This window comes from Pelobates fuscus, chromosome 6 (genome assembly GCF_036172605.1).
Source record: "Pelobates fuscus isolate aPelFus1 chromosome 6, aPelFus1.pri, whole genome shotgun sequence".
NCBI classification, from domain to species: Eukaryota; Metazoa; Chordata; class Amphibia; order Anura; family Pelobatidae; genus Pelobates; species Pelobates fuscus.
The window spans coordinates 110,668,589-110,692,485 of record NC_086322.1 but is presented as its reverse complement, the minus strand read 5'-3'; the positions used below and the strand labels follow the sequence as shown (position 1 = coordinate 110,692,485).

The 23,897-nt window shown below is 39.3% G+C and overlaps 1 protein-coding gene across 3 annotated transcripts in view; it reads right to left on the bottom strand.

The window, feature by feature from the left end:
* Nucleotides 1–4,153: 4,153 nt before the first annotated feature.
* The window catches only part of ASB5 (ankyrin repeat and SOCS box containing 5), a 66,203-nt gene continuing 46,459 nt past the window's right edge, over nucleotides 4,154–23,897 (bottom strand). For all 3 annotated transcript variants that reach the window (XM_063458156.1, XM_063458157.1, XM_063458158.1), the window contains exons 3-7: nucleotides 23,309–23,416; nucleotides 21,469–21,619; nucleotides 18,257–18,391; nucleotides 14,837–15,028; nucleotides 4,154–6,725 (exon numbers count right to left, since the gene is read on the bottom strand). In XM_063458156.1, coding sequence (XP_063314226.1) covers nucleotides 6,580–6,725; nucleotides 14,837–15,028; nucleotides 18,257–18,391; nucleotides 21,469–21,619; nucleotides 23,309–23,416 — 732 coding nt within the window. In that variant the 3' untranslated portion in view covers nucleotides 4,154–6,579. The remainder of the gene's footprint in view (nucleotides 6,726–14,836; nucleotides 15,029–18,256; nucleotides 18,392–21,468; nucleotides 21,620–23,308; nucleotides 23,417–23,897) is intronic.

Here is a 23,897-nt window from a genome sequence, read left to right as displayed (position 1 = left end):
GCTGTGGATACATATTCAGGGTATTTATTGGTTCACCCTTGCAAGAGGGCTACCCATATAAATACCATCAAAATGCTGGAGACCATAATACAATATTATGGTCTTCCATTGCAAATTCAGAGTGACAATGGAAGTCACTTTAAAGGAAAACTGGTACAAGACTTTTGTGATGAAAACAATATTGAATGGATATTTCATATACCCTACTATCCTCAAGCATCTGGTCTGATTGAGAGAATGAATGGGTTATTGAAACAACAATTGAGAAAACTTGGTGAAGGGACCATGCATACATGGAGAGATAACTTGCCTACAGCTGTAAACATCTTGAACAATAGGCCACTCTCAGATCATGACACTCCCCTCACTAGAATGATTGCACCCAATATACAAGCTAAACCTTATGTAACAAGTAACACCATCACATATTGGGAGATAGAAGAGGGCGCTCTGGCCCCATACAGGGCTACCCCAGAGGCCGCAGGAATAGACTTGCGAGCCAGAAAGGAAGAAAGACTTCAAATAGGGCAAGTTCAGATGTTCCCCACAGGTGTAGGAATACAGGTACCCCCGGGACATTTTGGGCTAATTGCACCTAGGTCTAGCCTTGCCCTTAAAGGGATACACGTAATGGGAGGGGTCATAGACGCTGATTACCAAGGAGAAATAAAGGTCCTTTTGTTAAATCAGGGACCACAAGACTTGCTAGTGCAAGAAGGGGACAGAATAGCCCAATTGGTTATCATCCCCATTTACCAGGGACAGGTACACAAAGGAACGGCCCCCACCTTACAAACAGTAAGAGGAGATAAGGGATTTTGCTCTACTAACCTAAATCCAGGAGCCAAAGTCTGGGTGAGGACTGAGAAAGGTCCCCCAGAACCAGCAGACATTATTGCAACAGGCAATGACAACACTGTGATACTTTCCAAGTCAGGACAAGATGAATGGGAATATGTGCCTTCGGGCAAATGTTATTTGAGAGAGTAAGATGAGTTGTATCTTTACAGGCAGAGCTCATTGGTCCGGCTGTTACTGTGATGGCTGCGCTTACTCTACACCTTTTGGTCGGTTCAGATACCAACAGCGAGATTGGAGGTTGGGACCAGAGATGAAGTGGAAAGAGATCGAGATACGAGTAACCTGCCTGACTAATGACTGTCCAAACATGAGGGCAAGCCTGTATGGAGAAGGCTATTTTAGCCACAACGACACTGAGGCGATGAACTATATTAAGCTGCCGCACGGATCATTTGATATGTTAACGTTAGAATCTACAACACCCTTTGGCTGCCACATACTATATACACATGTTGACTCTAATATTACTTAAGAGGAACTTACCCAATATTGGGTAGGTTACGCAAATGAGCAAAGCACAAAGCGAACATACACTATTATAGAGAATAGTGGTGCAACCTACTGCTGCACTAACAGCACCCCTGATACCTTTTGGTATTTACTTTTAAAAATTCAAAGGACATCCATGACAACTTGTTCTGACACCACTAAATCAGACAGACACCTCTCGCCTTGGGAAGAACACAATCACTTTATTAAGGCAGCAGCTAATGTATATAAGAGCTTGAATTTATGTAAACCATGTTGGGTGTGTGGCCATACTCCACATGCTCATGACAAAGGGTACCCCTATTTCCCTAAAGTATTGACGAAAAAAGACTTGTTGTATATCATCCGACATAACGTGGGTTTTTGCTTTCTAGTAAGAAACGGCACAAGTGAGGCCCCCAAGATCTTCTTAAGTGAAGATACAATGGACAGACCAGGTGCAGTTAAGCTGCGCATGGGGGAATGGGAATACCATGATGACTCAGAAAAAGTAGTGACTATTAATGTTTATCAAAAATACTACACTGACCGTGACTACCAAATGAGCATCAGACCTAGCAGTTATGTAAATACCATGGCATTATCCCCTTTTTACACAGGATGGAGTTTTGACTATTTTAATGGGACAGAAAATGGTGAGAAAAGAACCAAGGGCAGATGGAACTATGTCCTAAGTCGATGGTGGCATAAAATAGTAGGTACAGGAGTGTTTAGCACTTATTTCACCTTTAAATGTTCTAATGTAAGCTGTATAAATCACCCCATCCCTTCAAGAGGATTTTATTGGCTCTGTGGGAGATGGGCTTGTAAAAAACTCCCATGTAAAATGAAAATTGATTGTACCTTGGGAATGGTGATGCCCGCCATTTACCCTACTAAAACTTTACCTGAAAACGCCCATCATCATTGGAGGAAACGAGACACCGATTTATCAGGATTTAAAATGACTAGAAACGCACTCTTTTTCCAATGGTGGGGGTGGGAATGATGATAACTAATTTAAATATTTGAATTGATACCCTTGATGATGCCTTTAATATCACAGGAATTGCTATCAGCTTACTTAATTATGAGCAAGAACAGATTAGACAGTTAGCTTTGCAGAACAGAATAGCCTTAGATTACTTGCTTGCAGCAGAAGGAGGAGTATGCAAAAGAATAGGAGGCAAAGCATGTTGTGTGTGGATAGAAGATAAGACAGGGAAAGTTAAGCATGAGCTACATCATTTAGAAGAGATACAGAAACGCTTTAGAAAACCACTAACTACAGACGACTTGGAACACTGGCTAGCTAATACTATAAAAGACTTTGACTGGACATTTGGTATAGGATCATGGATAGGAGGACTTGGGATGAAAATATTAAAGGGAATTGTGTGGTTTGTTTTTATTATACTTTGTATTTACCTATGCTACAAACTTACCATTTGCTGCATTCAAAGAGTAGCTACATTTAAAACAAATGCTAGTATAGAACTAGAAGAGTGACTAATGTTTTTATAGATAGATTAGAATGCCCTTAAGATTAAGAATGTTAAGCGGGAAGAGGCATGTCCTACGGGTGACCCTCGACTCGGAGAGCTTTATTGCATGAATTGGTTCCAGGTGTGAATGGAACAATATGGGGATCAGTGGGTAAATGGGCTCACCCCCTGCTGATAACCTGAATGCCATGGGTAAATGTGTGAGGTTTTGCTCACTTGGTGATCAAAGGATGGAATGTGATAATTGTGATACAATTCCAATTAACTAATTAAGCATGATTGATTGATCACTAATGAGCAAATTAATCTATTATAGAAAGTTAAGATGGCACTTGTCTTAAACTGTGTCGCACTAAGAAATTCAACTAAGATGACATTGCATAAAATATTCCATAGCGTGTCTGGCCAATATCCAAAAAGGCCCATGTGCTCAAAAGAGGGATCTGGTGCCAACAATGTGTAGAAAGATAAGAGTAGGGACATAGATAGAATAAGATACCGCATGTGTCTGGCATGGGCCTTGGGGGTCATGACCGGCCTGATCAACCGTACTGATTACTTAATGTGCATGACAAGATACATGCTGGGCTGCACTGATAAGGAATCTTGGAAAAGTGACAAACTTGGTAAAAGGTATAAAAGACGGAGAAACTTGGCACTCACTTGGAGAACTACCCACCTGTAATGCGGACGCGTGTTGCTGGTCTCTGCTGTTCCCAGAGAGGGTCCCTCCAAGCCTGACTGTCAGATTTCCCCCAGTCGTGCAGTGAGGACACAACCAAGCCCCTCTAATGGTGATGTATACTTAAGCTGATATATCTAGATACTAAGCTGTTTTTAAGTGAATGCATGCAACTACTTAATGAGAGTTAAGCTTACTCTGTATTGGGTCCCCTTGTGGACAATAAAGTGTGATGTGAATTCTTATCTGCAACTTGGTCTCTGTGTGGTTTCTGTTTCCTATAGCCCAAGATACTCATCCCGAACTGGGTTGTGTGCCCGCCAATATCGTTATAACCCTTATTGGTGCTTCATGAATTTAATGATTAGGCACAACAAGGTGTATATTCAGTGTGTTTCTGGTCGGTGTTACATGACACATTGGACTCTTCTTACTGGATTCACCATACACACCTTCTGAGCCATCCATTTTAATAGGATACTGTGTTCATGGTTCCCGGGTTGGAGACAGCAGCAGGAGCAAATAGTGATCAATATTTATCATTTCTGTACATTTTTATTTTTTGCTGTACATGCTTTCTTACGAAGAATTTCTAACAAAAAAGACCAATTCTCTGAAAGCTCACTTGAAATAAGAGGAAACATAGATGTTTATTTTTATCATGAATGATAATTCTTACATATCAGCAGGTCAACTACATGAAATACGAAAAAAGAGATTTAACACTATTTAGGTATAATATTTGCACTTCCTAATTGTCACCTTGTAATGGGTCATTTATTAGACTATCATTCAAATATCGGTTTAATCAATACATCTTTCAAGGAGACCATATATTTTTAAAGAAACAATACACACACACTCATACACATTTTTAGTTAGTTGTGCTCCTTTAATATATTAAAATACTGACAGCCCCCTCCCCTTTGTTTTAAATGAAAACTTTAAAGAAAATAGTTTTTATTGCACTGCTTTAGTCAGACTGCTCAATCAATAAAAGCCTCAATATTTATGACTTTTGTTAAGAACTTCTTAAAGAGAAGTACTGCATGTATCCAATACAAAGAAGCACACCCAGCGTCTGGTGCCAGACTGCTTTGTATGGTAATGCCAAAAATGACATAGATTGATTGACAGCCACTGTATCATGGATATTGCAAAATGTAAACAGTGATATTTTCATTTGCAAGGCTGCAGGGGCAGCATCTATGCCCCAAATCTCTACATTAAGATTTACATTTACATTTATGATGAATTTCTCTAGAACCGTGTTAGGCAACCTCCTGCACTCCAGATGTTGTAGATTACACCCCCCATGGTGCTTTACCAGCATTATGGCTGTAAGAGCATTATGGGTAATGTAGTCCACATCTGGAGTGCCGAAGGTTGCCTACCCCTGCTATAGCAGCATATTTTGCCTCCTACACGATGGCCAACACATTGTTATTCGGCAATCATATGTAAACAGGTGAAACATTAAATTCAGGAATAAATGATTATGTATAACTTTGATCATGTTATATATTAATACTCTTATTTCGGATGAAAGGTACACTGTATATCATTCTATTTCTTATTTTTTTTTTTTATTAAATAATTTTTCAATAATGAAATTACCAATGTTTTCACACCTTACTTACTGTATTCACTAACCAGTGAACTGTGGCTTATTTATTAATACACTTTAAAGCAAAGTTTAAGCTAAAATAGCTGATAAAATAAACATTTTACTGGTTTGGCTATTAGTTCATCTGAAATTTTTGCAAATTGGCATACGATATTACACAACATACTCTTTAGTGAATCTCTTTTGTGCTGGGAACATTTGTTACATATGCAAACAAAATGAAAACATTTATATTTTTATGTGACAATCCTTTAAAGCACAATAGTATTAATGTATTTCAGCATACTTTACAAGCCTAAATGTACAAACCTAAAAATAAATATCTAGCATACTCTGTGTGTTTGTTAAATAAGGAAGAATATGCCCAGTGATTGAAGAAAAGGGTAAAATGTACGTGAACAAACTTTCTCACAGTATGAACTAATTTGCAATCATTGCTTCCACTTTTATGAATGCATACTAATTTGTGAGTAGAGGGCAAAATGTTACAATGAACCCTCAAATTTGTCATATGAGCAAATTACACTCCAGGTATAGAATGGTGTGAACTAAATAAGTTGACTTGATTTTGGCAATTCCGGTAACTGAATATTATGTGTGCTGAATATATAGGTACTGTGTATATGCTGTGGACACTCTGCATATAAAGTGACTGACCAATGGAGGCCAAAGAAAAGATCAAGCTGGTTACATTTTTTTGCTACTAAATATTTGACATTATTCCTAGATTTATCTCAAAAGTGTTGAACTCTAGATAATCACATTTATTGGAAAAATGTAAAAATAAAAAATAAGATGGGAGTATTTTGGCACTTTTTATTTTATATTTGCTCCCTTGGTGCTCTATTCAATAAAGATGTCTGCCATAAATATGTTTTCAGGATATATATTTTTTTCGATTTCACAAACTATTCACTGGTGAAATGTGTAATTATTATTAAATAATTAAATTTATCTTTTAATATTATAAACAGTCTGGTAGCTCATGTGGACCTGCCACAAGCTTTAGCATTATTTAAACTACTTGTTTAAAATAATTAAAAGACTTACTGAAACTGGCCAAACTTTATGGCCACTGCACTGAATCCAAGCAGAGGTGTGCACATCCATTTGGTTTAACATATCACAATGCCTAGTCCAGGGGTAGGCAACCTTTGGCACTCTACATGTTGTGGACTGCATTTTGGGAGATGTAGTCCACAGCATCTGGAGTGCAAAAGTTGCCTTCCCATGGCCTGGTGCATGACATCTGCTGTGCATTTTTTATTAGAATTTTTAATTTGGTTGCTGAATAATTATGTTGCTCAATATATAATAACAGCTGAAGTAATACTTGCTGGCTATCCCAACCGAAGACTTAACCATTTACTGAATAGAGCCCATGATTTCTAATTATTTAGTTAACCCTTAAAGGTAGTTTAGATCATTATGAGTCATTAAAAGTTTCTTATACACTCTCGATACTGTAAGAAATCCTTCAGTACAGTTGGCAGCTGCAGTTGTGGAATAAGATGAAAGTTGGATCTTCCTAGGCAGTCCCGGATGCATAATCTGCATAACTGGCACAGTGAGCATGGAGTGGCTAAACACATGTAAAAACAGTCATAAGTCATTTAATTTTGCAGGTGCAAACATTAACAGTAAGAAATACAATGAATCTTGGTTATTTCAGATTACTACATTTAAATTAAACAGGATACATAACTGTGAACAATGCATATTGCAAGAAAATAATGCCATCTGGGGTTTCAGGAGGCCGCATATTAAATCACAAGATCTAAGACAGTGTAGAGCTTAAGGGCACTGTAGATATTAAAGGGACACTATAGGCACCCAGACCACATCAGCTCACTGAAGAGGTCTGGATGCAGTCAGGGGCGTATTAGCCGCGAGGCAAACAAGGCATTTGCCTTGTGCGGCGTTTTCCAGGGGGCGGCAAAAAACGCCGCCCCCAAATGCCCAGGGCAAATGCCTTGTTAGCCTTGCGGCTAACTGACATGCCGTCTGGGTGGGCGGGCGGTCTGCTGGGCGGTGCTGGCAGGCGGCTGGTGAGGGAGCACTTCCTCTGAGCTGTCTGCTCAGCTCCCTCGCGCGCCGCAGAGTGAGGCTGGGAGCCGGAATATGACGTCATATTCTGGCTCCGCCTCCCAGCCTCACTCTGCGGCGCGCGAGGGAGCTGAGCAGACAGCTCAGAGGAAGTGCTCCCTCGCCAGCCGCCCGCCAGCACCTCCCAGCAGCCACTGGACCACCAGGGAGAAATAGGAACCCCCCAGCATTCCCAAAGGTAAGGAGGCTGGGATGGTTAAATTTAAAAAAAAAATGTGTTAAATATGTGAGTGAGTATGTGTGTATGTGTGTATGTGTGTATGTGTGTGTGTGTGTGTGTGTGAATGTCTGTGTGTGTGTGTGTGTGAATGTCTGTGTGTCTGTGTGTGTGTGAGAATGTCTGTGTGTGAGTCTGTTAGTGTGTGTGTGTGTGTATATGTCTGTTAGTGTGTGTGTCTGTTAGTGTGTGTGTGTATATGTCTGTTAGTGTGTGTGTCTGTCTGTTAGTGTGTGTGTGTGTGTGTCTGTCTGTTAGTGTGTGTGTGTGAATGTCTGTTAGTGTGTCTGTGTATGTCAGTGTGTGTGAATGTCTGTTAGTGTGTGTCTGTCAGTGTGTCTGTGTATGTCTGTTTGTGTGTGTGTGTGTATGTCTGTTAGTGTGTGTGTGAATGTCTGTTAGTGTGTCTGTGTGTGTCTGCTAGTGTGTGTTTGTCTGTGTATGTCTGTTAGTGTGTGTGTATGTCTGTTAGTGTGTGTGTATGTCTGTTAGTGTGTGTGTGTGTCTGTTAGTGTGTGTGTATGTATGTCTGTTAGTGTGTGTGTGCATGTATGTCTGTTAGTGTGTCTGTTAGTGCGTGTGTGTGTCTGTTAGTGTGTCTGTTAGTGCGTGTGTGTGTGTGTCTGTTAGTGAGTGTGAGTGTGTCTGTAAGTGTGTGTGTGTTTCTGTTAGCGAGTGTGTGTTTCTGTTAGCTAGTGTATGCGTATCTGTAAGTGAATGTGTGTGTGTGTGTGTGTATTTAGAAGGTGGGGCGGGGGAAGGGTGGGGGTGGTGCGGGCGGGGGGAAGGGTTGGATGGGGGTGGCGCGGGCGGGAGGGGGCGTCTGAGTTTTGTCCTGCCTAGGGCAGCACAAAACCAGGATACACCACTGGATGCAGTGCCCCAGTCCCCTTAACCCTTCAATGGTAATTATGTATATATATATATATATTTATAATAATTATATTGCATGGGTAACTCCTCCTACAACAGGAGCTTCCTGGTACTTTACTGAGTTGAACTCTGTGAAACGGCCCTTGATATTTTCATATTTTTACATGAGGATGTCCAACGTCGTTAAAAATATAGAAATAATATAATTTAATGGGAAGCCCTAATGCATGCTCGCAGAGTATACACATTAGGTCCTTTCCATCTCCAATTTTTGCGGGATGAGGATCCAAATCCATCATAGAGGGACCTCAGCATTGGAATCGGATAAATGAACAAGGGTTTTTAACCCTTTCATGAAAGGGGGTTACACTGCGGAGGCAGAGGGACACCATAGTATTAGGAATGCAGTTTTGTATTCCTAACACTATAGTGTTCCTTTAAGAAGGGTATATGGGTGTTAGAGTCAGGGTCAGATTTAGATGAAAAGAGGCCCTAGGCTAGTCGACTTATGAGGCCCTTTCACCTCCCATTTTTAAGTTTGTAAATTACATGAGAGACAATAAAATACATCATTACTGTGATATATATCAATATGTTAAATGAAACATGTTATAATTGGTACTAACCTTTATAAAAAAATGTGGCACGGATAATAAATTAAAAAAAAGTTGAGATGAGGAGAGGGGTGGTGATTGTGAGAGGGAGGGGGGTGATTGTGAGAGGGGGTGATTGTGAGAGGGAGGGGGTGATGAGGAGAGGGGGGGTGATTGTGAGAGGGAGGGGGGTGATGAGGAGGGGGGGTGATTGTGAGAGGGAGGGGGTGATGAGGAGAGGGGGGTGATTGTGAGAGGGAGGGGGGTGATGAGGAGAGGGGGGTGATTGTGAGAGGGGGGTGATTGTGAGAGGGAGGGGGTGATGAGGAGAAGGGGGGTGATTGTGAGAGGGGGGTGATTGTAAGAGGGAGGGGGTGATGAGGAGAGGGGGGTGATTGTAAGAGGGAGGGGGTGATGAGGAGAAGGGGGGTGATTGTGAGAGGGAGGGGGTGATGAGGAGAGGGGGGTGATTGTGAGAGGGGGGGTGATTGTGAGAGGGGGGGTGATTGTAAGAGGGAGGGGGTGATGAGGAGAGGGGGTGATTGTGAGAGGGAGGGGGTGATGAGGAGAGGGGGGGTGATTGTGAGAGGGAGGGGGGTGATTACCTTAAATCCCTGGTGGTCCAGTGGGGGCTGCCTGGTGGTCCGGTGGGGTCCCTGGTGGTCCAGTGGCCCTCATTTCCGGTCTGCAGCTCCACAGAGCTGCAGACCATGGATCTCGCGAGACCCAATCAGAGCGTTGCCGTGGTAACCCGCGGCAACCCTCTGATTGGGCAGTGCACGCGAGATCCATGGTCTGCAGCTCTGCACATTGCGGAGCTGCAGACCGCAGGTCTCGGCAATCGCGGCAGGAGGGGCATTGCAGTCTGCCCTGGGCACCCCCCTAGTAAATGGCACCCAGGGCGGACCGCCACTCCCTCCCCCCCCTTAGTATGCCACTGGTCATATCATATGCGTAGAATTTCTCCTTATTTTCGGTTCAGTGTTTTAGTGTTCACTGTTTTTAAAATAGTGTAATTTTAATTTTGCTAACAATTTGAATGTAGGCCCCTCTTGATCTTGAGGCCCTAGGCTGAAGCCTAGTTAGCCTATAGGAAAATCCGGCCCTGGTTAGAGTAGTGTATGGGGTTCAAAGTTAGTGTTGGGGTAATGTAGATTAAAAGCTGGTTTAGTGTAGTGTATGGGTTAATAGGGGATCTTTAGCAAAAATAGCCCTCTGCTGCCATAGATTAGTGCGATAACACCAGCAATTTCAGGTGTCGTCATTTACTCAAATGATGAACATTCTAAAGTAAAATGGCGGCAGCTGCCATTCATAAGTGAAACTTCCATTAATACTAGGCAGACCAAGACTTGAATGTGCAATTTCTACCCAAGAACATTATGTGGAAACCTTGATAACACATGTGCAATGGTTTGGTAGGAGATGAGGACACATGGAGGTGGTAAGCGCGAGTTCTTCAAATTACTTTGGTTATAAATATAGTAACATGGCATTTAAGTATTTTACTATCCTGAGGAAAAATCTTTATATGGAACAGAATATAAATGTTTATTTGGAAAGTTCAAGAGGGCCAGTCCTTTAACAGCAGAGTATCTATGGAGACCTGGAAACCAGGCAAGATATTCAGCAAGCTGTGAGTGTAAGTATATTCTTTTTGTATTGCTATGATCAACATTGCTGAACAACCAGTCAGAACATTTTTTTTATTTATTTTTTTAGCAAAGAGCTTTGTTAGCATTTTCCCCTCCTGTCTCTCCAAAAAGATTTAATTACTGTATTCTGTCTGCCTTTCGTACCCAATATTAAAGAATAGTGAACAGTAAAAAGGCAAACCAGAAAATCCCCATAGCCTTTAAATGCATATATCAGGTTGCCTCACTTCATATGTTTGAATCTAGTTGGGTAGCTCCTGTACAACATAGACTTACTAAATATACTTGTTGCTCTATGTCCAAAAAATAGAGTGCACCAGTAATGGCTAGTGATAGTGACCCAGAAGGTTTTTCTAAGTGAATATTTTTTTTAATTTTACCTATCAAAACCTCCCACCCAATCATCACTAGCCACTTTGGTAGGCCATCATCCTAGTAATTTGCAATGTTGAATCTTTACATACAGAACTCCCCTACAAATATGTAACCAAGAGAGACTTTTCTATATCTTAATAACACAAGCTTATTTCATGTTTGTGGAAGGCATACATCTGCAAAACATCTGTACTACTATTAGAAAAATGTAGCCTTTTTCTATATTAAAATGAAACAAGTTTAACCTAACTATTACTCTTATCCTAAAGTATTCTACTACGGTTATTTTTTTTTAAAATACTGTTATATTTATCAAAGACAAAATCATACAGGCATTACATACTGTTTCACATATCCACAGACATGTATTCTTTATAGTCAATTGTTGTCAGGACAGACACATCAAACAAACAATCTTATATAGCCAAACCATTGTATACATCGGCTCACAATGGAATGTTGAAAGCAGGGTATCTACCAGCCAAGAACATCAAAAAATGAATACATAGAACCACCAATACCAGGGGAACACATATAGCAAAAATCCAGAGTTCCACTTGTGGTAATTTACATTACCTATCTGGACACATTACAAAATGTTGCAGAATAATAACAACATACCGTATATACTCGAGTATAAGCCAAGTTTTTCAGCACATTTTTTGTGCTGAAAAACCCCAACTCGGCTTATACTCGAGTCACTGTCTGTATTATGGCAATTTACATTGCCATAATACAGACTGGGGGCTGTGTGTGGTTACTTACCTCTCCTGAAGCTCCTGTCAGCTCTCTCCTCCTCCGCGGCGGTCCGTTCAGCACCTCTGTCAGCTCCCAGTGTAAGTCTCACGAGAGCCGCGGGGATATAGTGCGGCTCTCGCGAGACTTACAGTGTGAGCTGACAGAAGAGCTGCACAGACCGGCACGGAGGAGAAGGGAGCTGACAGGAGCTGCAGGAGAGGTAAGTGCTCTCTGCCAGCCCCCCTCCTCCGCCCCCCCCCCCCCCCCCCCCACTGAACTGCCAATGCCACTGGACCACCAGGGAAGGAGAGCCCCCATCCCTACAATGTATCAAGCAAGGAGGGAGGACAAAAAAAAAATAATAATAATAAAATAATAATAAAAATAAATAAATAATAATATAACAGAAAAAATTAAAATAATAATAATAAATAAAAACATATTAAAAATGCCCACCCCCCACCAAGGCTCTGCATCACACACACACACACACACTGCATTCACACACACACACACTGCACTCATACACACACACTGCATTCATACACACTGCACTCATACACACACACTGGATTCAAACACACACTTAACTCATACACACACACTGCACTCATACAAACACACTGCACTCACACACACACACACATTGCATTCATATACACACACACTGCATTCATTATATACACACACTGTAAATAAATATTCAATTAATATAATTTTTTTAGGATCTAATTTTATTTAGAAATTTACCAGTAGCTGCTGCATTTCCCACCCTAGTCTTATACTCGAGTCAATACGTTTTCCCAGTTTTTTGGGTAAAATTAGGGGCCTCGGCTTATATTTGGGTCGGCTTATACTCGAGTATATACGGTACATTACACAAGGACAAAAGATGAAATACATTTTCCGAGGCCCACCTCTTGCCGTTATACTCAACCACTAAACCAAAGGAAAATAATGATGAAGAGACCACTATCTCAATCCACAAAAACTGGAACATTTATTTCCCTGTGTGTGAACAGGGGAATATGAGCCCACTTGTCATAGGCCTTGGGAATGTACCTTTTCCAAACAAAGAGGGGCTTGCCGCCAGAACACAATCTTAGGCAAACATGGCAAAATTAGAAAAGTGAAGAATATCTTTTCAGTGTTACACCAACAGTAAAAAAAAACTAAAACAAAAAAACTAGCACCCAGTAGGCAATCATTTCTGCAATGCAAAGCACTATGTTAAATAAGAGAATATCTATACTCAATGGAAACTTCAGATCAATAAGAGAAAGAGAGATCCGAGTACATAACACAGAGTATCCTACTTGGTAAAGCATTTAATAAATAATACAAATTTCTAGCACTTTGAAAATATGCCTGAATCGGGGAATGGGGTGTATGTAGCAGTATGGCACCTAAACCCTGACACTACATTTTGCTCTACTGAACAGCTGACTCACTGACCTTCAAATCTCTGTGTTATTCAGCATTGCTTTCCCTGTTCTTTCGATCATATCATCATTATACAGGCTTTTTGTCACCCCAGACAGCCTTCCCCATCACTTGCATTTATTTTGCCATCTTGCCAAGTCCCATTTTAAATGCTTTATACTATTTATATAGGGCACCTTATTCCATCTCTATTTATTAAGTGACCTTAACACATTGCCATCCCATACAAACTCACACAGATAAATATTTCTAGACACACAAATACACACTGGTGGATACATATGCACAGGTACACTGACACACACACACACACACACTGCAAGATCCAAACACACACAGAAATATTGTGAGCACACAAACACTGCAATACATGTTTGTTTGTTTTTTTGGACACTCCCCTGCTACTTTCATGCATCAGGTTTTTATTTTATCATGTTTTTGGGCTCTGGTAATATCTTTTTTTGTATTCTAAAAAGTGAGATATTCTAGATTTTCTTTTGGTCTTTGGTGGGGACAAAAAATAAATATTATAGAAGAAATATGACTGCAGACTGTAAATTGTCTTTTACATATTTTCAGTTGCCTAGGCCTCCCCTCACTATTATTAGGGTGTGGGCATGTGTGTGTGGATAGGTAAGACAGCTTAATTATATTGGATGAGTTGCTAATGCATTGAGAACTCCTAGCCACTTGGGGAGGAAATATTTGTGGTATAGACTACTTGCATGACCAACCCCTATTAAATTAATACCCCCTACCCAACGCTAATTGGTAATGGAGAGGCGATGATAATGGGTGAGAAGTGAGGGGGAACAGCCCCTGCCCTCTGTCTACATTACAGCCTACATTAGCCTCCCATGGGTGGGGGCAAGAGAAGGGAACTGGCATGCCCCCTCCATGTATTATTATAGAGTCCCATGGGTGAGGGCAGGGGGGTGGACACCTCTCACTGTTAAAATGTAGCCTCTGGAAATCCCCACAGGTGTGGGTATTGGGGTGGAGTGGAAACTAGTTACTGTACGGGCCTCATCCCAATGAGTGGATACATTTTTCTATTTGTAACCCAGGCAGTGCCCATTGCTGCACACCATTTAGCAGATATGCCCACACAACAGGTGCAGTATGACATATTAAACCTTCATATAGTTAAATGGGGGTCATATGGACTCTCACGTGCTGACACAAAACTTGCGTAATAAAGTTAAAGTTTCTTTGGTGACTATAGTGTCCCTTTAATATAATAATATAATATTAGCATAAGAAGACCTTTCTCGGCCAAACGGTTTTATATTATGGGATTCCCTGTCATAATAAAATACAGTAATTTCCTGCAACAGTACCTTGTGTAATCTATTCTGTCTATACTATATAAATCCTTATATTTTCCACTTTCGGTAGGTGTTTGTAAGCATCCATGAAACATACAAAACAGCAGTGTGTGCGGCGACTCGAGCTTGTATACTTATTATACATATGTGTATTTATTATTTTGCATACAGTGAGGTCATTTCAGCAGCACCACTATTAAATAATGCATGCTCTGAGTAATGCTACCATTACTACATTTAGTATCAGTACAGATGTCTATATGTTCTTTCTACTCATCGCTTTACTGCTTGTAATCATGTTTTGTATATAAAGTCAGTGCTTTTCCTTTTTTTTTGTACAAGTAGTAAAGACAGCGAACACTTACCTTCATATGAGACCAAGTGTCTTTCCACTAAACTTTTCGCAGCAGCTACATCAACTGGACGCTTGAAGTCTACGTTTTTGGCGTTGATATCAGCTCCAAAGTCCAACAATAGGCTCACAATATCTATATTAGATTGCTGGGCAGCAGCATGTAAGGGAGTATCCAAATGTCTTCCACGCTGAACATTAGCACCTTGGAGACAATATATTATCAGCATTATTCATATTATTATTATTATTAGATTTGGAATAGTGACAAACATTACAGCTAAATAGGTTAGTTCACTAAACACCAGAGATACTAGATTACAATCCCACAAAAGCAGGGCCCTCGATCCTTCTGTACCAGTGAGTAGCTGTGTGTATATTGTGGTAATCTTACAGTAAACAGCAATGTATGTTAAATATCATCTTGTAACCCTGACATATTGTATGGCATTGTGGAATCTACTGGAGGTATATAAACATAAATAATAATAAGTAATACATTGTAGTAAATTAAAAACCAAAATGGAGACGTTATACTAAAATAACTCGGCTGGAACTGCAACTAAATTATTGTTATTTTTTTTTTTCCCCAAGTCATTATTTTGGTTAAAATATAGCAATTGGTTTTCAATTTACTACAATTTTGTTTGTAGATAATAGGACCCATATATGTACTAGAAAAATATTGGCTTGTTACTGAAAAAGGTACAAAGTACAAAAGTTCAAGCCTCCCAAATTAAATATCACATCACTCCGGGCAGCAATTTGCAAGTGCAATATTAGATGCACTCAATCTGTGCAGTGGGGACTAGGACCATGATCACTTCAGCAGTTCTCCCTGCATGAGAGCTAGGCGTCTGTGTCTAGCTCTCTCAGGGACCCAGCCTATCCCAATTCCACAGGCTCATATGAGTTGAGGTATGAAAGTGAGACAACTTAAGCATTCACTTAACAGATCAGCATAATAAACATAATGATATAAACTACAATATACTGCATTACACTGTTATGGGCAAATGCAAATATTGCACGTTTTAAACTGTGTACTTTGTCTTTAAGAGATATTGCAAACTGACAAGGTGTTATAAATGGAACATATTGTTTTTCATACATGTTTCTTTAAGCAATAACCTTTTACCTACTTTAGTGCATAATATGTTTACGCCAATTTGTCTTAGCTTAATACAAAAGCAAGTAATGCATAACATCTTCAAGGCTAAGCTACGTCATCTTGACTTATGCCATTTTGTCCTAAGTTAGTGGAATTTCCCATGGTGTGTGCACCTTTATTACATAGTTAGATAGCTGAAAAGAGACTTGCGTCCATCAAGTTCAGCCTTCCTCACATATGTTTTTGCTGTTGATCCAAATGTTTTAGTATAAACAATATATAAGGTCAGGAAAGGGTAAGGGAAGCACTGCTTCCCTGTTCCCATTCCTAACCTATACCTAATTACTGCCAGATAGAAGAGACTCTGGTTTGGGAAGTACCAGCTGCCATACCCGAATCTAACAAGCGCTAGGAACCTCACCATCGCACGTAATAGATAAGATGTCTAAGTCATGACAAATAAACAATAGGTTTGATGTTCAGACTTTAAGACGCCATCTTGTCCTAAGTCAGGGAATTTCCCATGACGTGTGCACCCTTACGTTTTAGTTATGGCCTTCTAAGGGAGGTCCTAATGAACACCTAAGATATAAATAAGTGTACTTTAACCCCTTAAAGACACAGCTTCAAAAGTGTGTCTTGCACTTAAGGACACACGCAATTAAGGACAAAAAGGGCTTTCATTTGATGTAACATATACATATATAAATGCTTATTTATTATTAAAAAAAATCTTGGGTTAATTTTAGCGCATGACGGACCGGGTCCGTCATCAGTCATTAAGGGGTTAAATGTTACGACACAGGGGAGAGATTTGGAGATAGAAACACTGCTCCATTTTAGAATGACAGAGAGGCTGACATGTTAAAGGAAGACTATAGTCACCTAAATTACTTTAGCTAAATAAAGCAGTTTTAGTGTATAGATCATTCCCTTGCAATTTCATTGCTCAATTCACTGTCATTTAGGAGTTAAATCACTTTGTTTCTGTTTATGCAGCCCTAGCCACACCTCCCCTGGTTATGATTGATAGAGCCTGCATGAAAAAAAAACTGGTTTCACTTTCAAACAGATGTAATTTACCTTAAATAATTGTATCTCAATCTCTAAATTGAACTTTAATCACATACAGGAGGCTCTTGCAGGGTATAGCAAGCTATTAACATAGCAGGGGAAAAAAAAATCTTAAAGGGACTCTCCAGGGAGCCGCTGTTTACTTACCTGGTTCCAGCGCCGGGAGCCCTGTGAAGCCGCGCCCCCTATTTCGTCAAAATGACGAAATAGGCGGGCGCGAGCAGGGAGCAATCAGACGCTTCCATTTGGAAGCGTCATTGCTCCCTTGTGCGCATGCGCGGCTTCGCCGCACATGCGCACAGACTTCAGAGGGCGGCATTCATGCCGCCCTCTGCGCACTACCGCGCAGCTCAGCTGACTGACAGCTCAGCTTGCGGTCTTTGCCCGCCCCCCTCCTCTGCTGACAGGCTGGAGAGAGAAGGCGCGCACACAGTGCCTTCTCTCTCCAGCACACGTCAGACGTATTTTCAAACGTCTGACGTGTACAGGGCCTTTTTAGGGCCCTGCATGATAGGAAGTGCCTCTAGTGGCCGTCTGAGTGACGGCCACTGGAGGTATTCCTATCAATCAATGTAAACACTGTATTTTCTCTGAAAATACAGTGTTTACATGAGAAAGGCTGCAGGGAGCTATAGATCTCACCTGAACAAATACATTAAGCTGTAGTTGTTCAGGTGACTATAGTGTCCCTTTAATTAAACAGAACTTGCAATAAAGAAAGCCTAAATAGGGCTCTCTTTACAGGAAGTGTTTATGGAAGGCTGTGCAAATCACATGCAGGGAGGTGTGACTAGGGTTCACAAACAAAGGGATTTAACTCCTAAATGGCAGAGGATTGATCAGTGAGGCTGCAGGGGCATGTTCTATACACCAACACTGCGTCATTAAGCTAAAGTTGTTCAGGTGACTATAGTGTCCCATTAATGAGGGTATGTTATTCTATTTTAATGATACTGCAAGCATATAGTTTAATCTTATAAACTCTGCTATAACTTATTGTAATGGATTTTAAATGTCTATATTTATATTTGTATTTAATAAAATATCTAAAAAGACAAATTTTATTGCTTCCAAGACAATCCTTATTTTATATTGTATTATCAATTATTTATATATTTTAAATAGAGGATCTCTTACTGACTATATAATATTATGGCTAAGATAACTGTATGGTTAGCCCTGCTAAGTTCTATGCTTTAAGACGTTATAGTGGTAAATAGGGGAACTGGCTGCAGTTACAACACTAACCTGCATACAAGAGCTTTTTCACACACATAATATGCTGGCCTTTACACGCAACATATAGAGGAGTTCCTAAATGAGGAATGTCTTGGTCCACATCTATATCCCAAGAGATCAATATATCCAGACACTCACTGTGACCTACAAATAAACAGACATTATATTAATAAAGAGAATGCAAAGGCATTTTCCACTAAACAATTCATTATAAAATACAGCACAAATTAGGCTAAATTAGCCAAGTTAGAAAAAAAATAAACAAAACAACAGTTGAACTGGAGATTTTTTGTCAGTTCTGCTATTTTGGCCTGAATTTTACAATTTGGTTTTCAATTCATCACAACTTTAATGTTTAGTGAATAAACCGATGGAAAAAGGAAGGGATATTATAATGATGCGACATACAGTACTCATGCTGAACTTAGAAGTGAGTTTAACAAATGTATTGCATAACTTCCGAAGTGTTCCTAGACCTTTTTTCGGGCCAAATTCCCTTGTACCTCTTTTATTTTAATGTCCCTACATGTTGTTGTTGTGTCTGAGTGTATAACAGAGCTCCACAGCAATAATACTCACAGTAATGTGTCTTACAATTAATGTGTTTAGAAATTTGCCTGGATACAATGTTCTTTGTTAACTACAGGTGAAACTCGAAAAATTAGAATATCATGCAAAAGTTCATTTATTTCAGTAATGCAACGTAAAAGGGGAAACTAATATAAGAGATAGACGCATTACATGCAAAGCAAGATAGTTCAAGCCGTGATTTGTCATAAAGTGCGATGATTATGGCTTACAGCTCATGAAAACCCCAAATCCACAACCTCAGTAAATTAGAATATTGTGAAAAGGTGAAATGTTCTAGGCTCACAGTGTAAGTCATAACACCTGCAAAGGGTTTCTGAGCCTTTAAATGGTCTCTCAGTCTGGATTGGTAGGAATCACAATCATAGGGAAGACTGCAGACCTGACAGTTGTGCAGAAAACCATAATTGACACCCTCCATAAGGAGGGAAAGCCTCAAAAGGTAATTGCGAAGGAAGTTGGATGTTCCCAAAGTGCTGTATCAAAGATCATTAATAGAAAGTTATTTGGAAGGGAAAAGTGTGGAAGAAAAAGGTGCACAAGCAGCAGGGATGACCACAGCAGCCTGGAGAGGATTGTCAGGAAAATGACATTCAAAAGTGTTGGGGACTTTCATAAGGAGTGGACTGAGGCTGGATTCAGTGCATCAAGAGCCACCACACACAGACAGATCCTGGACATGGGCTTCAGATGTCGTATTCCTCTTGTCAAGTCGCTCCTGAACAACAAACAACGTCAGAAGAGTCTTACCTGGGCTAAAGAAAAATAGACCGGGTCTGTTGCTCAGTGGTCCAAAGTCCTCTTTTCTGATGAGAGCAACTTTTGCATCTCATTTGGAAACCAAGGACCCAGAGTCTGGAGGATGAATGGAGAGGCACACACTTCAAGATGCTTGAAGTCCAGTGTGAAGTTTCCACTGTCTGTGTTGATTTGGGGAGCCATGTCATCTGCTGCAATGAGGCAGTAATTGCTGCAAAAGGGGCCCAAACCAAGTACTGAGTCCATATGCATGCTTATACTTTTCAGAGGTCCGATATTGTTCTATGTATACTCCTTGTTTTATTGATTGCATGTAATATTCGAAATTACTGAGAGTGTGGATTTGGGGTTTTCATGAGCTGTAAGCTATAATCATCGCACTTATCACAAATCAAGTCTTGAACTATCTTGCTTTGCATGTAATGCGTCTATCTCATATTAGTTTCCCCTTTTACGTTGCATTACTGAAATAAACAAACTTTTGCAGGATATTCTAATTTTTTCAAATATCACCTGTATAAACAAAGTAATAATATAATTATGTAATTGTATTATTAATATTGTAATAATATTGTGTATTAATAATTGTCAGTTCTCGGCTATTACCATTTGTGAATATGCCAAGTATGTTAAAAAACAAACAAAAAAAAAACGTTGTGATAATATGCAAAAATGCTACAAATATTTAAAGTGTATTCTGCCCTATCAGAAGTCAACGTATACATCTATGCTACTTAAACAGAAAAAATGCTCCTTGTTCACTGTTCAAAATTAAATATAGACCATGCGCACAGTCCTGTCAATATGCCATTTGGTTATCATTAAATGGACAGTCAAAGCACCAAATTCAGTTCATGTTAGTGAACATAGATTTTAGGGCACTTGCAGTCTTTCCTTTGAAAACAGTGTTATTTCCAAGAAATGGCACTGATTTCTTTTTGAAATACACACAACACTACTAGCTGTCAATTAGACAGCTACTAGGTAACTTGGGGCTTCAGACTAAAATAGCTTCAATAACTGTATACAAAAAACTCAAGCAATAATGGTGCTAAAATAGAAAAAAAAGTAAGGTAAGTAAACTTATTGGTAAGGAGAGCTGCACCTCACACAGTGTGCAAGCCCAAACAAAACACTCACTAAAATGAAAAAAAAGAAAATAAGGTGCACTGTGTCTTTAAGACCAATATATACTATAAACAAATATTAAAAAATGTACATACTTCTTTTGCATATAATATATATATATATGTTCAATAACTGAATCTATTGTATGCTGATGCTGGACACTGGGTATGTATAAAAAAAAAAGAGTGGACTCAATGCTTCTCGTACATAAGCATGGGATTGGTGAATCGTGTCAATTACCTTGCCATATGTCTGAACTGTAAAAATAATAATAATATATATATATATATATATATATACACACAGGTATATGTTTTTCTTCAGTCTATATTATTTCTTATTTCCATCTCGTATTAATTTATGTTATTTCCATGTCATCACCAGTTCTGTTTCCTAACACATACTATTTTTCCGAACTACTTATATTTTTGCACTATGGAGTTTCTGCTAAACAATGAGTTTTAGCATATTCACAGCCATATAACAAGATCTAAACCAAATAGCCAAGCTGAGAGAAAAATGTTTTATATCTCTACTTTACTAATACTTTGATGTTATTATATCACCATGTAGTGAATAAGTCCCTTTAACAATGATTATTCTCAGAGAGCTATGAGAAAGACGTTTTAATTTAAGAACAGCTGCAGAGCCAGATGTTTCCTACTGCAGTTTTTCTATATATGTGGCATTAAAGCCCTTCGTGACAAATTACATATGGCTTTGTGTGAGCTCTGTGTACTTATTACCTTTGCTTGAGGCTTCATGAGTGGGTGAAGGAAGACAAGATTCCCAGTGGGCCTTTGCGCCATACTCCAAGAGAAGTTCCACACAACTAGCGCTGCCTCTTGAGCAAGCATTAAATAAAGGGGTCACTCCATCAATGGTTGTAGCATTCACCTAAAACATATCACAATATGTCTAAGAGTAGACATGAAGTAAAGTGTTTTCAAATGAATCTACTAAATTATAATACATTATGCGACATTTCCTTTTAAAACATTTTTAAAATGTTTGTCCTTTTCAAGGAAGTTCCCATCCATCTTAGTTATTCTGTAGAGCAGGGTTATCCAAACTCTGGTCCTCCAGATATTGCTGGACTACAAATCCCATGATTCTTAGAATGCCATATTTAGGCAGAGAATAATGAGAGTTGTAGTTCTGCAACACGTGGAGGACCAGAGTTTGGAGAACTCTGCTCTAGAGGATTTACTTGCTCTAGAATTGTTATGTATAAAAACTGTTGCATGTGCTTTTGTGTTTGCACCAGTTTTGTGAGCATGTGCCACTTCCTTATGTAATAAATTGTAACTCCACTTTTTTACACTCTTTTTGGGTGCTTTTGTTCCTGATTGTTACCATAGATTACATTCACAAAGTAAGACAAAGTAGTAATTTTTTTTTTTTTTTAAATACATTGTCTGCAATATATTTGTGAACTGAGATAGAAACAAAATGGAACAGGAAAATCAGAAGAAAATTAGCCTAAACTGAGCACAACAATTTTTATACATAACCGCAAACATCATGATATAACTAAATAGCAAACCAAGGTGAGAAACTGGGTTCACTCAGTTCTGAATATTATTTAAATAGTTACTCAGCTACTCATGGAACTATAGGATTCCTCCTCCCAGACACCCATTACATTTTAATGGGGCTCATGAGTGTCAACTGAAAGGTAAAAGAGCAATACAAAAAAACAAAACAAAACAGGTGTTTCTTATTCTGTGGGTCATATAATATAAGTATTTACCACTTTGAATACATTTATATTCGAATTAGGAAATATGCTAGTCAGTGTGTAGCTCACAGGAAAAAAAAAACCTGTGCCTCCTGAATTTATTCTGATCATGATTACACTTTTACCAATGCTAAGATAACCAGAAAAAAAAAATCACATTCATCTCAAACAATCAAAGATGCACATTGCCTTGCCTGCCACTATACAGCTGCATTAGGTAATATTCTACTGGCTTCTAGTACCTGAAACACAATAGCAACATGTTAAAATACGTTGAACGTTCAAACTGTTACTGGAAATTAGTTTAGGCTGGGATATTTGTTCCTCTAAACATGTCCATAAAGCAGTAAAATGAAACAGTTTAACATAAACATATAACCATTTAAAGCCAAATTATGCATCAATCATTAGATTGGTTTAATATTCTCCAATACGTTAGCAGGGTTATTCAGTAAAGTGAGAGCTGCCGGGAATTTGGGCTAGATTTCAAAATTTAGCCCAAAATACCCAGGTTTTAAAAAAAATCTCCATTTCAATTCTGTTTTCATTTTGGCTATAAATTTGAGTCACTTTAAATACACTTTGAATTCCCGGCAATTCTCACTTTAGTTAATAACTGTCTCACGATTACAAAACTCTTTTTTTTTTCTCTCTTCATAGCGAAATTTACCATTTAATTTTGTAACTGAACAAAACATGTAAGGGCATACAGACCTGTCTTACATCAATAGCTCATATACCTAACACAAAAAAACAAATAGTTTAAACTTGAAAATTGGATGTGATGTCAGAATTTTTTAATGCATATTAATGTGATCTGAGCTTTATTAAGTCGTATGGCTTACATTTGCTCCAGCTTCCAGTAGAGTTCTTGCGCATCCAACATGATCTCCCAGGCAAGCTTCATGCAATGGAGTTACATGATCGATAGTCAGTGTGTTCACATTGTAGCCCTAGTTGTGGGAGACAATTGATTTTAGTCGAATTTTAATTAGCACTTCATGGTTTTTAAAATGTATTTTCATGTAAACTGTCCACGCAATGTCAGCAGATAATTAGGATAACAACAACCATAAGGTTGCCCCATCTGTGGTATGTTTGGCTTAAAATTCTCCACAATTTCTTTTATATAGAATAAATCTCTGTTGCATTTAAAATAATTTGGAAATATACTCTAGAAGCCAGTGGGAGCATTCGTTGGTGTTTGCACAGGAACTCCCGAACTTGACCGGCCACGGTCACCTTCTCTATGGAACGATATTGGGCTTCAACGTCGTGGTCGGCTGGTCAGAACTTTACCCCGGTGGCAATTTCCTTCCACCGAACAGATGTAAGCACTATTTGGACAACTTGGGTGCTCAGATCCAGGCTATCCGGGGATACAACACATGTGGGTTCCTTTATAAATTGGAGGTGTTTTATGGGATTTTCTGT